General features: G+C 35.6%; 1 protein-coding gene across 3 annotated transcripts in view; it reads left to right on the forward strand.

The window, feature by feature from the left end:
- The window catches only part of SGCZ (sarcoglycan zeta), a 908,802-nt gene that overhangs the window by 874,062 nt on the left and 15,818 nt on the right, over positions 1 to 18,922 (forward strand). For all 3 annotated transcript variants that reach the window (XM_027122721.1, XM_027122723.1, XM_027122722.1), the window contains one exon: positions 16,582 to 16,654. In XM_027122721.1, coding sequence (XP_026978522.1) covers positions 16,582 to 16,654 — 73 coding nt within the window. The remainder of the gene's footprint in view (positions 1 to 16,581; positions 16,655 to 18,922) is intronic.

Here is an 18,922-nt window from a genome sequence, read left to right on the forward strand (position 1 = left end):
CATCCACCAGAACACAGGCACCAGTGCCCTCCACCAGGAAGGCTACACAACCCACAGAACCAACCTTACCTACTGGGGACACACCAAAAACAGCGAGAACTATGAACCTGCAGACTGCAAAAAGGAGACAACAAACACAGTAAGTTAAGAAAAATGAGAAGACAGAGAAATACACAGCAGATGAAGGAACAAAGTAAAAGCCCACCAGACCAAACAAATGAAGAGGAAATAGGCAGTCTACCTGAAAAAGAATTCAGAGTAATCATACTAAAGATCATACAAAATCTTGGAAGCAGAATGAAGAAAACACAAGAAACATTTAACAAGGACCTAGAAGAACTAAAGAGCATACAAACAATGATGAGCAACACAATACATGAAATTAAAACTTCTCTAGAAGGAATCAATAGCAGAATAACTGAAGCAGAAGATCGGATAAGTGAGCTAGAAGATAAAATAGTGTAAATAACTACCACAGAGCAGAATAAAGAAAAAAGAATGAAAAGAATTGAGGACAGTCTCAGAGACCTCTGGGACAACATTAAATGCACCAACATTAGAATTATAGGGGCTTCCAGAGGAAGAAGAGAAAAAGAAAGGGACTGAGAAAATATTTGAAGAAATTATAGTTGAAAACTTCCCTAACATGGGAAAGGAAACAGTCAATCAAGTCCAGGAAGCACAGAGAGTCCCATACAGGATAAATCCAAGGAGAAGCATGACAAGACACTTATTAATCAAACTATCAAAAAACATACAAAGAATAAAAATTAAAAGCAGCAAGGGAAAAGCAACAAATAACTTACAAAGGAATCCCCATAAGATTAACAGCTAATCTTTCAGAAGAAACTCTGCAAGCCAGAAGGGAGTGGCAGAATATATTTAAAGTGATGAAAGAGGAAAACCTACAACCAAGATTACTATACCCAGCAAGGATCTCATTCAGATTCGACGGAGAAGTTAAAACCTTTACAGACAAGAAAAAACTAACAGAATTCAGCACCACGAAACCAGCTTTACAACAAATGCTAAAGGAACTTCTCTAGGCTGGAAATACAAGAGAAGGAAAAGACTTACAAAAGCAAACCCAAAACAATTAAGAAAACGGTAATAGGAACATACACATCAGTAATTACCTTAAATGTAAATGGATTAAGTGCTGCAACCAAAAGACACAGACAGGCTGAATGGATAGAAAAACAAGACCCATATATATGCTGACTACAAGAGACCCACTTCAGACCTAGGGACACATACAGAATGAAAGTGAAGGGATGGAAAAAGATATCCCATGCAAATGGAAATCAGAAGAAAGCTGGAGTAACAATTGTCATATCAGAAAAAATAGACTTTAAAACAAAGACTATTACAAGAGACAAAGAAGGACACTACATAATTATCAAGGGATCAGTCTAAGAAGAAGGTATAACAATTGTAATATTTATGCACCCAACATAGGAGCACCTAAATACATAAGGCAAAGCTAACAACCATAACAGGGGAAATCGACTGTAACACAATCATAGTAGGGGACTTTAACACCCCACTTTCACCAATGGACAGATCATCCAAAATGAAAATAAACAAGGAAACACAAGCTTTAAATGATACATTAAACCAAATGGACTTAATTGATATTTATAGGACATTCCATCCAAAAACAACAGAATACACTTTCTTCTCAACTGCTCATGGAACATTCTGCAGGATAGATCATATCTTGGGTCAGAAATCAAGCCTTGGTAAATTTAAGAAAATTGAAATTGTATCAAGTATCTTTTCTGACCACAACACTATGAGACTAGATATCAATTACAGGAAAAAAACTTTTAAAAATACAAACACATGGAAGCTAAACAATACACTACTAAATAACCAAGAGATCACTGAAGAAATCAAAGAGGAAATCAAAACATACCTAGAAACAAATGACAATGAAAACACTACAACCCAAAACCTGTGGGATGCAGCAAAAGCAGTTCAAAGAGGGAAGTTTACAGCAATAAAATCCTGCCTCAAGAAACAAGAAATATCTCAAATAAACAACCGCAGCTTACACCTAAAACAATTAGAGAAAGAAGAACAAAACCCCCCCCAAATTTAGCAGAAGGAAAGAAATCATAAAAATCAGATGAGAAATAAATAAATAGGGGCTTCCCTGGTGGCGCAGTGGTTAAGAATCTGCCTGCCAATGCAGGGGACGTGGGTTCGAGCCCTGGTCCAGGAAGATACCACATGCTATGAAGCAACTAAGCCCAGGCACCACAACTACTGAGCCTGTGCTCTAGAGCTTGCATGCCACAACTACTGAAGGCCACGTGCCTAGAGCCCGTGCTCCACAGCAAGAGAAGCCACCGCAATGAGAAGCCCACGCACTGCAAAGAAGAATACCCCAAGCTCGCCCCAACTAGAGAAAGCCTTTGCGCAGCAACGAAGACCCAACGCAGCCAAAAATAAATTAATTAATTAAAATTACTTTAAAAAAAAAGAAATAAATGAAAAAGAAATGAAGAAAACAATAGCAAAGATCAATAAAACTAAAAGCCGTTTCTTTGAGGTGTTAAACAAAATTGATAAACCATTAGCCAGACTCATCAAGAAAAACCGGGAGGATTCAAATCAACTGAATTAGAAATGAAAAGGAGAAGTAACAACTGACACTGCAGAACTACAAAGGATCATGAGAGATTACTACAAGCAACTATATGCCAATAAAATGGACAACCTGGAAGAAATGGACAAATTCTTAGAAAAGCACAACCTTCCAAGGCCGAACCAGGAAGAAATAGAAAATATGAACAGACCAATCACAAGCACTGAAATTGAAACTGTGATTAGAAATCTTCCAACAAACAAAAACTCAGGACTAGATGGCTTCACAGGCAAAATCTATCAAACATTTAGAGAAGAGCTAACACCTATCCTTCTCAAACTCTTCCAAAATATAGCAGAGGGAGGAACACTCCCAAACTCATTCTACATGGCCACCATCACCCTGATACCAAAACCAGACAAAGATGTTACAAAGAAAGAAAACTACAGGCCAATATCACTGATGAACACAGATGCAAAAATCATGAACAAAATTGTAGCAAACAGAATCCAACAGCACATTAAAAGGATCATATACCATGATCAAGTAGGGTTTACCCCAGGAATGCAAGGATTCTTCAATTTACACAAATCAATCAATGTGATACACCATATTAACAAACTGAAGGAGAAAAACCATATGATCATCTCAATAGATGGAGAAAAAGCTTTCAACAAAATTCAACACCCATTTATGACAAAAACCCTCCAGAAAGTAGGCATAGGGGGAACTTACCTCAACATAATAAAGGCCATATATGAGAAACCCACAGCCAACATCATTCTCAATCGTGAAAAACCGAAACCATTTCCACTAAGATCAAGAGCAAGCCAAGGTTGCCCACTCTCACCACTATTATTCAACATAGTTTTGGAAGTTTTAGCCACAGCAATCAGAGAAGAAAAAGAAATAAAAGGACTCCAAGTCAGAAAAGAAGAAGTAAAACTGTCACTGTTTGCAGATTATATGAAACTATACATAGAGAATCCTAAAGATGCTACCAGAAAACTACTAGAGCTAATCAATGAATTTGGTAAAGTAGCAGGATACAAATTAATGCACAGGAATCTCTTGCATTCCTATATGCTAAGATGAAATATCTGAAAGAGAAATTAAGGAAACACTCCCATTTACCACTGCAACAAAAAGAATAAAATACCTAGGAATAAACCTTCCTAAGGAGATAAAAGACCTGTATGTGGAAAATTATAAGACACTGATGAAAGAAATTAAAGATGATACAGATGGAGAGATATACCATGTTCTTGGATTGGAAGAGTCAACATAGTGAAAATGACTATCCTACCCAAAACAATCTACAGATTCCATGCAATCCCTATCAAACTACCAATGGCATTTTTCACAGAACTAGAACAAAAAAAATTCACAATTTGTATGTAAACACAAAAGACCCTGAACAGCCAAAAGCAACCTTGAGAAAGAAAAACTGAGCTGGAGGAATCATGCTCCCTGACTTCAGACTATAAAATACAAAGCTACAGTAATCGAGACAGTATGGTACTGGCACAAAAACAGAAATGTAGATCAATGCAACAGGATAGAAAGCCCAGAGAGTAACCCACGCACATATGGTCACCTTATCTTTGATAGAGGAGGCAAGAATATACAATGGAGAAAAGACAGCCTCTTCAGTTAGCAGTGCTGGGAAAACTGGACAGATACATGTAAAAGAATGAAATTAGAACATTCCCTAACACCATAAACAAAAACTCAAAATGGATTAAAGACCTAAATGTAAGGCCAGACACTATCAAACTCTTAGAGCAAAACATAGGCAGAACACTCTGTGACGTACATCGCAGCAAGATCCTTTTTCACCCACCTCCTAGAAAAATGGAAATAAAAACAAAAATAAACAAATGGGACCTAATGAAACTTAAAAACTTTGGCACAGCAAAGGAAACTATAAACAAGACAAAAAGACTACCCTCAGAATGGGAGAAAATATTTGCAAATGAAGCAACTGACAAAGGATTAATCTCCAAAATATACAAGCAGCTCATGCAGTTCAATATCAAAAAAACAAACAATCCAATCCAAAAATGGGCAGAAGACCTAAACAGACATTTCTCCAAAGAATATATACAGATTGCCAACAAACACATGAAAGGATGCTCAACATCACTAATCATTAAAGAAATGCAGTTCAAAACTACGATGAGGTATCACCTCACACCAGTCAGAATGGCCATCGTCAAAAAATCTACAAACAATAAATGCTGGAGAAGGTGTGGAGAAAAGGGAACCCTCTTGCACTGTTGGTGGGAATGTAAATTGATACAGCCACTATGGAGAACAGTATGGAGGTCCCTTAAAAAACTAAAAATAGAACTACCATATGACCCAGCAATCCCACTACTGGGCATATATCCTGAGAAAACCATAATTCAAAAAGACACATGGGGCTTCCCTGGTGGCGCAGTGGTTGAGAGTCCACCTGCCGATGCAGGGGACATGGGTTCATGCCCTGGTCCAGGAGGATCCCACACGCTGCAGAGCGGCTGGGCCCGTGAGCCGTGGCCGCTGAGCCTGTGCGTCCGGAGCCTGTGCTTCGCAACGCGAGAGACCACAACAGTGAGAGGCCCGCATACCACAAAAAAAAAAAAAAAAAAGAAATGTTACACATATACAATGGAATATTACTCAGCCATAAGAAGAAACGAAATTGATTTATTTGTAATCAGGTGGCTGGACCTAGAATCTCTCATGCAGAGTGAAGTAAGTCAGAAAGAGAAAAACAAATACTGTATGTTAACACATATATATGGAATCAAAAAAAAAAAAAAGGTTCTGAAGAACCTAGGGGCAGGACAGGAATAAATACGCAGACGTAGTGAATGGACTTGAGGACACGGGGAGGGGGAAGGGTAAGCTGAGAGGAAGTGAGAGAGTGGCATTTACATATATACACTATCAAATGTAAAGCAGATAGCTAGTAGGAAGCAGCAGAGAGATCAGCTGGGATAGCAGCCGGGATAGCACAGGGAGATCAGCTCTGTGCTTTGTGACCACCTAGAGGGGTGGGATAGGGAGGGTGGGAGGGAGACACAAGGGGAAGGAGATACGGGGATATTCATATACTATAGCTCATTCACTTTGTTATACAGCAGAAACTAACACAACATTGTAAAGCAATTATACTCCAATAAAGATGTTAAAAAAGTAATGCTACCTAACCTCTTGTGAATAGAAAACAAACACAGATAAATGAGCTCTCTTTGTTTCCCTATTGGCACACAATGAATTACATGGCAGGTGATAACATAAAATTCACAAGAGCATGTGGAACAATAAGAGGTTAAAAAAAAAAAAACTCATAGGAACAAAAGGATGGAAGGGAGTTTGTTTCGGCATTAGCAAGTGCTTTCTTCCTAGCTGTTTCCCAACTGGTCTCTATCTATGAATGCCACATTATCCTGTTATTGGAGGATAGACTTTTTGATACTTGCATTTTTCACCTCAATGTTTATAAAACGATTATTACTAAAAGAGTGGAAACATGTTTTAAGGCAGGTTGCCAAATGAAAATTCCAAATTATGACTTTGTCCACAACTGCACAGACACTCAGAAAATGACAGGTTAAACTCTGATGTTTCATTTATTTTTTAAAAATATTTTTTGATGTGAACCTTTTTTTTTTTTTTGCGGTACGCGGGCCTCTCACTGTTGTGACCTCTCCCGTTGCATAGCACAGGCTCCGGACGCGCAGGCTCAGCGGCCATGGCTCATGGGCCCAGCCTCCTTGCGGCACGTGGGATCTTCCCGGACTGGGGCACGAACCCATGTCCCCTGCATCGGCAGGTGGACTCTCAAACACTGCGCCACCAGGGAAGCCCGACGTGAACCATTTTTGAAGCCTTTATTGTTTGTTACAATATTGCTTCTATGTTATGTTTTGGTTTTTGACCCCTAGGCATGGGGGATCGTTAGCTCCCCGATCAGGGATCAAACCCGCACCCCCCTGCGTTGAAAGAGCAGAATCTTAACCACTGGACCGCCAGGGCAGTCCCTCTGATATTTTAGAATCACTTAGCTATATTGAGATAAGAAGGAAAGTCTAACTCAACTGTGTTTAATAAGGTACCATGTTAGAAGTCCTAGTTGCGTTCAGATGCTGATTTATATATATTAACTCTGTGGCTCAGGTCCATAAAGCCATTTATAGAATTAGCATCTTTTGAACACACAAGTTTTTTTTTTATTGAAAAAATGATTGTAGAAAGTTTCAGATACAGGCATACCTCATTTTATTTCTCTTTGCTTTATTGCACTTTGCAGATACTGTGTTTTTTACAAACTGAAGGTGTGTGACTATCCTGTATTAAGCAAATCTATGGGCACCATGTTTCCAACAGCATTTGCTCAGTTCATATCTTTGTGTCACATTTTGGTAATTCTTGCAATATTTTAAATCCTTCACCAGCAAAAAAAATTATGACTGACTGAAGGCTCAGTTGATGGTTGGCATTTATTTAGCAATAAAATATTTTAAATTAAGGTATGTACATTGTTTTTTTAGATGTAATGGTATCGCACACTTAACAGACTGCAGTATGGTAGAAACATAACTTTTATATGCTCTGGGAAACCAAAACATTCGTGTAACTTGCTTTATTGCATTTATTTGCTTTTTTGCCATGGTTTGGAACCGAACCCGCAGTATCTCCAGGGTATGCCTGTAAATCCGTAAACACATGTAGTATCTGAAGCGACTACAGACAGTTGGGTACCACCACTTTTGGATAAATTTCTATGGATTTCTATTTTCCATATAATGTGCTTTAGTGGCAATGTATCAGAAGTATCAGGCGTAGTAGCTGTCCTTGTGCATTCCACTTGAAATGATCAGCGTGGTGTGCCAGTTGGAAACACAGTCTTCCTGCCTATGACCAACAGCAGTAGAAAGCCCATCTTACTTTTCTCCAGAAACTAGTTTAAATAGGGGTGAAGAATCTAAAGAATAAAATAAGACAAAAAGGCAGGATTAAGGTATTCCTTTATTTTCCCAAAGAACCTGAGTTTATGGTACAACTAACAGTACATTTTTAGATAAATAATTTCCACAGGGATCAGAAAAGCTTAAATTGCATGTGGATTAAGTAATGATAAAGTTTGTAAAGGAAAGGGCTATACAGAAAATATTCCTGCATAAAAATGAATATGACCTCAAAGAAGCAAAACTAGCACTAGCTATGCTATCTGTATTTAGGTAAAATGTCCAAACCTCAAAACAAAATATACTACTAGATTAAGTGTCTCAAAGCTTGCAAAGATAACTTAAATGTAGTAAAAAGGTAATTCACGTAGAGATCTTGTTTTATTAATTTTCCAAATCATATCATGAACTGATATTTTTATGAAATATTTTGCAAAATAAAAAAATATATAGGTAGTTCATTTGTTTTCAAGTTATTTCACATTTTTATGTTTCAGTTTCTGTTAGAATGTGCATAATGGAGTGATCAGTCAATTCAAATGTAGCTGCCTTTTGATAAATCCATAACAAAAGAATCTTATGATTGTGTTTGCTAAAGATATGCTGTTGGTAACACTTGTTCATTTAAGATTTTTTAAATGTCTCAGGTGTGTATTGCTTCTTATTCCTTTAGTGGTTATTAAGGTAAAGGGCAAAATGACAACCTTAGTAATTATAGACCTTGGAATTACTTATTATTTTCTGAAAATATATATCCTAAAAGTGAATGATGAAAGCTCTGCTTGAGCTTCTGATATTCTTTTCCGAAGGTGGAAATTTGAAAGAGGGATTATTTCTATATCTTTTTCCTAGATGTAGTTTCCATCAAGTATCATTCAATTTGAACATTTTTTTTCTTTTTTGTTTTCTCCACACACTTTTAAATTTCAGTTATTTTTTGCTTCATTAAAAGGAATAGAAGGAATTAACAAAAGAAGAGCTTTTTTCCCCCAAGACATCAGAGATAAATGCTAGAAAAATACAAACTACTTGAAGGTTAGAAAATATGAGCAAGAAGGGTCTCTGCGTAATTTCAAATCTTGATATATTTAAGTTTAATTTTCTTTATTAGTGATAAAACATTTCATTTTTGAATATATTTCATCTGGAGGAAAATAGCTTTATTCTAATGTATTTTCAATCTGATCATCTAAGTATCTTTTCCATGATCTCTTTTTATCTTCTGAAAACCTTAAAAGTAGAAAAGAGGACATGATTTGGCATCTGAGAGTAAATGCCTTGAGGTATTTTTTAAATTATGAAAACTGCTGACTGAAAAGTAAAAACAGATTTTGAAATAATTTATTTTCAGAAATATTGGCAGCTTATCCTCTGCTTTCAAATGAACAACATGGTAGGGGTTTGGTTCCGTTTCAGAGAGACAATTTAACAGTACCGTTTCCCTGTTTTACTAGAAAAATGAACATTGAATAGGCTCATAATAACAGTTTTAATAAATTCAGATCATCACCTCAGGATATTAATAACCTGATTTGTTTTGAAGTATTAAATGAAGAAATATACTGGGAAACAGAAACTTAGCAAGTTTTACATATCAATCATAAAATACTGCAGAATAATTTTTAATTTATTCACGCTTTTATTAATTTTTTCATTTCCATTCTTTCATTTACTGATCCTTAACTGTATATCAGAATTCAAGATCAGTACTAAGCATACAAAATTTATTAAGACAAAGTCCTTGAGTTCAAGGAACTCATAAATTACTGGGTAGAAGTTTAACGTGAATTGCAAAGCAGTATAACTGCTGTGTATAGTAATTTTCACAAGGAGCTGGGGAAGCTGAGCAGAAAGAGGAAAAACAGGAAGAACACAGAAAATGGCTCACAGAGAAAATCATTTAGAATCAGATCCTGAAAATGAGTAGAGATGACCATTAAAGGGACAAGAGAGGTATGTCGGGAAGAAATGGTACTCTTTTTTTTTTTTTTTTTTGCGGTACGCGGGCCTCTCACTGCTGTGGCCTCTCCCGTTGCGGAGCACAGGCTCCGGACGCGCAGGCTCAGCGGCCATGGCTCACGGGCCCAGCCGCTCCGCGGCATGTGGGATCCTCCCAGACCGGGGCACGAACCCGCGTCCCCTGCATCGGCAGGCAGAGTCTCAACCACTGCGCCACCAGGGAAGCCCCAGAAGTGGTACTCTTAACAGTTTATAAACATTTCAAAATATGCAAAAGTTTTATTGTCACTGGAGTATAAAATGCAGAAAACTGCTAACAGGTAAGTCCTACTAAGGAATTTGGGTTTGACTTCCACAGACTTTCGGATTCCAGAAGCATTTTAAGTGAGAATTACACAGTCAGCTTTGACTTTCAGAACATTAGTTGGCTGTGGTATCGAGGAATAACTGGGAAAAAATATAAGTGATGCTGAAGTGGTAAAAAGAAGTAAACTAATAGGGAAGTTGAACAAGAAGGGGCATCTCAGTATATTTCCCCATTTCTGACTTGAGTTTTTAGGGCATGATTGTACCATTAATCAACCTAGGAGAGTTAAAAACAGGGGAAAAAGCTTTCAAGAAGAAAGTCCTTGAAATATTGATCCTTACCAATATTTATTAATTACCTCACATATGTAAGATACCATGTTGCTCACAAGAATACAATGGAATATAAGGAACGTCTTTGATATATATATATATATATATTTAGCCTAGATGGGGAGTAATATATAATTTAGCATGTAAAATTTCAGAATAGATATGATAGCTTCTCAATGAGTGCTATAGGTAGTAAACCCCAAATATAGTCAGAGAATGAACAGATTGTATTTACCTTAACAGGTGGGAAAATTAGTAAATAGATTTATAGATGAGTAGAGGAAAATAAGTCTGAATGAATGGATTTTGCATTCAAGCAGAAGTCTTGAATGGTGGGCAAAAGCATTATACAAGAAAATAATTACAGGTTTTTGTACAGATGAGATCTCAAGAGGTTTGGTATGATTAATATAGCAATGTATAGGTGGTATTTTGTGCAGTTAGCTGGAAGCAGGAACACCATTTAGACTCTTAAAATAACACAAGTAACAGATGTATGTTGAAATGGGTTGACATTTCTCCTTTTAAAGGGTAATGATGCTTTCAGGATTCAGAGGAACTCATTTTAACGGAGTAAAAGATATGATAGTTAATAATTTACTTTTTCCAATATGATTATTCCATCCCTTCCCCCAAATAATTTTTCTGTCGATCTGCAGGGGCAAACTTATTTCCACTTGTATTTAAGGAGAAATGAGAAGAGGTATACAGGTTTCGACATGTCAGAAAAAATTATGTAACTTGTGACAGTTAGAAATTGAAGGTACCTTAGAGATCATGTTATTTAGAGCTTAATTTTACAAATAGCAATGGAGGGGCGGCTTTAAATACTTGTCAAAGATCAAAGAATGAATTAGAGGCAGATTTGGGAATAAAATGAAACTGTTCCCTGTCCAATCTTTTACTCTACCAATTTAGATCTGGGGGGAAAGAGATTCAAATAAAGAAAAAAGAAAGCAAAGTGTGAAGACTTCCAAAGAATTTGAAATATTCAGTAGCATAAGTTTAAATTTGAAGATAATGAATAAATAAGAATCCTTCTGGCCCTTAAGATCTAAATGAACTTACCCTGAACCTCATCCCTATTCTAGTGCAGGAATTTAAAATGCTGCCTAAGTTCCCATTAATTGTCAGGGGAAGAGGGCAGGCGGACAGATACTCATGCTCTCTTAACATCCTTTGCCTCATGCCTCCTATTATTTCTTCTGTCCCATATAGAGCTGGGTGTGACATTCATTCCCTTCTTTGTCCCTCTCCAAAACAAAACCTCAAAAAAATACAAAGATCATTGTAGATTTTCTTGAAAATCTGAAAGCACTAGGATATCTCATTGGCAAACATCAAGACAAATAACAATAGAATTTAACTCAACATTGTTGCTACTCCTCTTTAGCTTCTTTTCCCACAGAGTGCCCCAGTCTTTCTTCATTCCTTTGTTCCCAATCCACCTGGCTTTTCTCTTTTTTATTTTTCTTTCTGGTTTTCCAGAACAGCAAGCCCTCTGTGCCAGACCTTAGCCTCCTCCATTGAAGCCTTTCGAGCAGCATATGGGGGCCCTAGTGAGGACTGCTCTCCTTCTAGGCAGCTTCCTGCTGCTGTGTTCTTCATCTTACTTCCAAACCAAAGAAAACATTTATTTATTCAACAACTTCAGAGAGACATACTAATGAATGTCTCTATTATACTAGATAAAGTGCTAGGAAGTGGAGCTACAGGAGTGAAAAAGGCTCCTGATCTCAAATAGAATAATAATTAAAAAGAAAATATTGTAAAGTGTCTTTCAGTTTAATTAACCAAGTAATTTATATGCATTTAATAGCACAGGATCAAACTTGAAGATAATGAATAAACAGGAATATTTTTGTCCCTGAAATCTACATGAATTCACCCTAGACTTCAGCCCTATTCCAGTATAGCAATTTAAAATGCTGCCTACTGTTAATTAATTTTTTGATTATTTAAGTCTCCTAACAATTCCATGGATTAGATAAGAGAGGTGGTATGGTTGACATTACTCAGATTCCTCTACCTTAAGCTTTTAGGTTGGAATTCTTACCAATTCATGACTAAAATTTCACTTTGAGAAGAGAAATATTCTAAGGAATGATGCCCTGTACTACTCTTTCTTTAACTTCTCCTTTGATTTTTGAATGGAAACTAAAACCCTGGTAGAGTTAATGACTGTTTTACCTACTACAATTATTCAAATGATATCATTTCTATTATATCCTACACAAAGAACTAGTAAGTGTAAAACATGAAAAAAATCACCATCCATCCACTTTAGTTATTAAAGGCTCTACTATGCATTTTTGTTTTCATGTTTCCTCAATTTTTTAAATATTATGATGAAGTCAATTAAAAGTAAGATAATGCTGGACATTTTTTTTAGAAGAAACTTCGTTCTCAGAGCTTATTTGAGCATTGATTGATCTTATCTGGTACCTAAGTGGCTGCATTAGAAAATTCCTTGATTTAGTGAAGAGAGTTTTGATTAATAAAATGCATTTAATATTTAATATTCAAGAATATCTTTTCAGTGTCTAAATTTCAGATTTCAGAATTCAGCATGAGACTATGTTACTTGAAGCTATGACATTTTGGGAATAGAGATTTCACATATTAATGAGTAGACCCATGCTGGGACATTAACTCTACAGATACAACATGTACATCTTCTGTGGCTGACGTTCATAAAGGAAATTGATAGAGAGAGGGAATTAAGAAATACTGAATTCTTACAGTGAACCAAATATCCTATTTAGTTAAAACCTAACCCAAACTGCAAGGTTGGCATTACTATACGTATTTGTATCAATGGAAATTGAAGTTTGGAGAGATTAAATAACTTGCTCAAGGTCACTTAGATGGAATGAAGCAGCTGGCATTGCTTCCCAAAATGGCTAATTTCAAAGTTCATAGTGTATCCATAAGAAAACCTGAACTCCAAGATTCTAGCCTCATCGATAAGGTATTTACTTTCTCTGAGTAGAGCATCCTCATTTTTCAAGTGTAAACAATCTATTATCTGCATATATTAAAAATGTTGGTGAGAAAAAATTAGATAATTTATATACAACTAATATTTCAAAGCGTAGAGGTATTTTTGCCTTGCTTGTATATATATTACTGATCACAGGTTCTTCTACACAAACCCAATAACCCCATAAAATAGTATCTGAAATTAACCACAGTAGAATTCATGAAGCTGATGGCTGGAGAGATGCTATATTTCACAGAATTTTTTTTTCAGTTACTATGAAGTTGAGGACCTGGGAATACCAGGAATTTTTGGTTTCCTTTTCTTGTCCTGCCTTCTGAAGCAAATGCCTTCCCAAAGGATATATGGAGGCCAATGGGTTGATAATGAGTAGCTTAGAGTATAGCACTTAGAGTATAGATAGCCATACTAGTAGGGATACATAAATTTATTTTTAATGATGTTTTTAATTGGGTGACATTATTTTATGTTAGGCATTTGTAAAGAGTAGCATCCTAGCGTATGGCTAAAACTGTTTTTAAGTATAAAGTAGGACCACAATTCATATATACTCTTTCTTCTTTCTAACAAAAAATATGCCATTCTTATTCTTTTGTTTAAAGGCTAGAAATTATCCTATGAATGAGATCCAGTATTTTTTGACCATGAGGTTTGCCTGCATCATTTTTCCTGACCATGACAAGAGTTAACAATCTGTTTCTCTGTATCTTATAACATTGTCATCACTTTAAATTATCTGAAATATCCTTTAGCATCTATACAATCAAGCAAAACTGACATTGTGCCCTTGAACAGTCCTTTTCAAAAGCAATAAACAATAAATATTTATTTAGTCAACAAGTTTAAATATACATATTAATAAATGTCTATGTTATGTTCCTTTTTCTGTCCCTCTTCCTTTTTGGTTTCCATGGTTTCTATAACTTAAGATGTGAGAATTCATAATACATTTTTTTTTTCCGAAGTGAGGATAAAGCAGATCTTTTTGTTCCAAATAAATGTTGACTAATGGTTAGATTTATCAGGTAAAATATATGATGCCCAGTTAATTTTGAATTTCAGACAAACAACAAATGATTTTTAGTATAAGTATATCCTCTGCAAGTATTGCATACGTATACTAAAATATGATTTTATGTTTAACTGAACTTCAAAATTAATTGTGTCCAATATTTTTCATTGCTAAGTCTGGCAACCCTACCAACAGTCTGATGTTTGTAAAATTTTCCCGTTCATGGGAAATATATATTTATATATTTTTTGATTTTTTATGCTGTGAGAGTTTGTTTCTGGCTCAGATGGCTTTTATTTTTCCTCACTGATTTCCTTTTATCATTGTTGCTTATTAATTGTTGCCCTTTTGGCTCATTTTAGAACAAAAAGTGAGAGGATGAGATTAATTTTCTCATTATCTGGAAGTCTATAGTTAGTTAATTATTTATGATATTTTATGCAGTTTTCAATGTAGCCCCTTAGGTGGTATGATTATACATTTATTTCTTCAAGTATCTTTTTTTTAATCATCAATAGTTTTCTATATTGATACTTAGAATCAACACCTTTATCAGTCTTTCATCCTCATTGTAAAATTAAACTTTTGATAACATTCTACTTTCACTTTCATTGATATATTCTGTACTAAGTTATTATGCTATATGTGCCATTCTGTGTTTTAAAATAAATATTGCTACTGTTCTTTAATTATATTTCTGGCATCTTGTCTGGGAAGTTCTCAAAATTATAAAATAGTAGAAATTAACTTGTGAACTTTGCCTATGGATAGCTATCCCACTTGGAAATTATATCTTATTTTAAAATGCTAAAGGGGTCTGTCCTTGAGACTTAGAAATTTGTGCCTTAGAATGTTGTTTCAAACGCCAGCCCCTCCGTAGTCACAAAATCAGTGTTTTATCTAAAACTGTTACTTTACTTTCAAAGACCTATTTCTAAAAATTGTCCACTCACAGAAATAAAATATTTTAAAAAATACCAAAAGAGGAAACTCCTTAAAGAAATAATTGCTCTAAATTTGTGAAAACAGTTAAATAAATAAACAGTATATGCCTTACATATCCTCTCTAGGAAAAAACAAAACAAACAAAAAAACCACCAGCAACTAATAAAATCCAATAAGAGGTCAACAAATGTGGATAGCTTTTAGCTTATAAACTGAAATCTGCAATCTAAGGAATTTACTGGAGCAGAACCTTGTACACTTACCCTTAGAACCATAATATAGATGTTACAGACTGAAAAAAACCTCTTCCTCTGTGATTCGAGACCAAATCTGCATTGCTGTTTACTGTAGAGGAGTCCTCTGGTGATTCTAGCATATTTCCCTACATATACACTTACTTTTAAGGAATTTAAATGTTAGCTCTAATTTCCTAGTGGCAATTTTTTCATTGCTTATTGAATCAATGTATTTAATATTGTTCTTCATGATAAGTAGAAGAAGCTTCACTTTGTAGGTGTAAAATTTGTATTTTTTACTTGCATTGTATTGTTGAGCTACTGTTGGGGCCATTGATGGAGCAGCCATGACGTTCTTACACCGAGATGTTTGAAGATGATTAAACCAAAAGAAAATAAAGTTTATTCTGAAGGGAATGATCTCATTTATGTAAAATTACAAAAGAAAAAAAAAAGAAGGCTGTTTCTTCATCATCTTTAACGAGTGTTTTTGCATTTGATTTTTGGAAAGGAAAATCATTTTATTTGCTCAGTTAAATTAGAAAAAGCTCTGTCAACCTGGAAAATCAAATGGAGTCAATAAATGGAAGTTTAGATAGAGTATCATTCAACTACCTGAGCATGTGACCTCTTCAGATAACTATTATCCCAGGTGAAGTCCACTCTAATGAACTCAAGCCGTTCATGGTTTTAGGTTGAGCCTTAATTCCAGAAAGGTCAAAGTAAGGTGCCCTGTTCTCTGTAGTTCGATGATCACTCTAACTAAAGGCTAGTGCTGCTTGTGGGCAAATTGCTAAATGCCCTATGGACCTATGTCTTGAAACAATTAATACTATACTACATCAGAGCTCACTCTCCACATTTTCATTCAAGCTTTGCTGCTTGTAGAAAGAACTGAATATTGTGACCTATACCTCCCTCAAATTCATTTACCTGGAAATAAAGAAAAGGGAAGGAAATGGATCTTGCTCTATGATCAGAAGGTGAAAATTCTCACTCAGTCTGAACTTTTATAAATAAGATCATTTTAAAAAGGGTCAACACGGTGAAACTTGGATTTACCCTCCTTGGCCCTTCACTACCTTAAACTCCTTTTCCAATTTTTCTCTTTTATTTTCTGTACTTCTATTTTCAGTTGTCCCATTTTTAGAAGAATATTTGGTGCATAACAGTAGTAATGCAAACCAGTGTGTCTGTACACTTGCTTATACTGACTCCTGGATTCACGTTATCCTCAGGCACTGAAGGAGCAGTGTTCGGGCACTCTGTTGAAACACCTCACATCAGAGCAGAACCTTCCCAAGACCTCAGGTAAGTCCTGGCATTTATACCTGTGTCATTGTTTCCACCACTGATGATGGTCCTTGATATATAAAGAACTAAAGCAGAAAATATGCTACGTAACTGTATAAAGAATTGACATTCCCTGCCTACATGGTAAATAGATAATTAGATATTTCATTGAGGGTAAGAAAATGTGAGTTATTATTCTGTCCTTCTGTATATTTTTCCTTTACAAACATACAATGGATATAAAATAAACATATCGGACAGGAGGAGTGTAGAAAAAGAAAAGAAAAGGCAGTTATAGAGGATGTTAAGGGGAGGACTAATAAAAATAGAGATTTCAGAAAATCTGATATAGATAATGAAATATATGGCACACATAGGCATAAAGAAAGGGGAGGCAGAGAGTGAGAGAAAGCTGTAAATAGTCAGGGAGGCTTAAGTAGAGGGAAATCAGAAACAAATGTAAACAGTGGTCAGTAAAAGGCAGAACTTAATTGCCCTGTGATATGCTCCTCAATTTAATATTTCCAGTGGAATAAGCTCCATCTGTCAGTTTGAGAGGACAACATTATAAGGTATTCTCCCCTTATGATTATCCTCCCATAATCATGGCAATCACTGATAAAAGTTGAAATACTAAAATCTATTAACTTATCTATTGTTCTTAATTCAATAAATATATATTTAATATATACTTTATATATTTTATATAAAATTATGCCTATTATAATAACTTGTGGTAATCATTTTGTGATATATACATTTATCAAAATCATTATGTTGTATACCTTAAACCAATACAATGTTATATGCCAATAAAAAAGATGTTTCCTCTAATTAATTTCAAATAGGTATCTTTTTTTTAACATCTTTATTGGAGTATAATTGCTTTACAATGGTGTGTTAGTTTCTGTTATATAGCAAAGTGAATCAGCTATACATATACATACATCCCCATATTTCTTCCCTCTTGCATCTCCCTCCCTCCCAGCCTCCCTATCCCGCCCCTTTAGGTGGTCACAAAGCACCAGGGTGATCTCCCTGTGCTATGTGGCTGCTTCCCACTAGCTATCGGTTTTACATTTGGTAGTGTATATATGTCCATTTGCTATGATATGAAAAAAGACAACCCATATTGATATAAAAAAATAAATTACATATTTAAAATCATTTTTAAAGCTGAATTAAATTATTAACCTGACAGATAGAGTCTTTGTCTTGAAACACAATAAAATATTACGCAAAATACCCATTTTATTTCATAAAGAGCAGGCTCAGCCCTTCCTACTTGGATGAGTGGAAAAAATGCTCAAATAAAAATAGAAAAATAAAGTTGAAAAATGCTAATTAAAAACAAAGTCATACTTTGGACTTCCCTGGTGGTGCAGTGGTTAAGAATCTGCCTGCCAATGCAGGGGACACAGGTTCGAGCCCTGGTCCAGGAAGATCCCACATACCACGGAGCAACTAAGCCTGTGCGCCACAACTACTGAGCCTGTGCTCTAGAGCTCGCGAGCCACAACTACTGAGCCCACGTGCCACAACTACTGAAGCCTGCACGCCTAGAGCCTGTGCTCCTCAACAAGAGAAGCCACTGCAATGAGAAGCCCGCACACCCCAAGGAAGAGTAACCCCTGCTCGCCACAACTAGAGAAAGCCCGCGCGCGGCAACAAAGAACCAACGCAGCCAAAAATAAATAAATTTATTTTTAAAAAGTCATACTTTTACAACAGTAAATATTGCAGACCTTTATAGTTCATTGATAAAATTCCTTTAAAAAACTCAGTTTTTCACTAGTTGAGTAGCCCAGATTCAAACAAGCTAGTTAAGAATAACAGGAGAAGGCACCCCTCTTCATGCGATCAGGCATTTTTTAATAAGACAAATATAATAATTATTTACTTTATGCTGAAACCCCAAGGATTTAGGAGGGTTGAAGAATATGTGAAAACAGTGTCTCATAGTGTGTTATAGTCTTGATTTATGACTATTCTCATTTAGGACCTCTACATTTTTGTATAAATTATCTTTTCCTTCTTTACTTAACAAGGTTGTGTTGCCACTAGAACGGGATCTACGTCTTCCTTGCTTACCTTTAGTTCAATAACAGCCAGCCACTCTATCTCACACATAATAGTTTTATTATAATTGGTTGACGTGAATTACTGAAACTTAGTAAAACTGAATGAGGATGCTAAATGCCTGTATATAAGGAATGTGTTGTCATTTGTTTTTGTATTACTAAGACATGTGACTAACATTGATTCCAACTGTTTTTGAGCTGCGTT

Source organism: Aethalodelphis obliquidens, unplaced genomic scaffold (genome assembly GCF_003676395.1).
Source record: "Aethalodelphis obliquidens isolate GAN/ISIS:26980383/991018 unplaced genomic scaffold, ASM367639v1 scaffold25, whole genome shotgun sequence".
Lineage (NCBI taxonomy): Eukaryota > Metazoa > Chordata > Mammalia > Artiodactyla > Delphinidae > Aethalodelphis > Aethalodelphis obliquidens.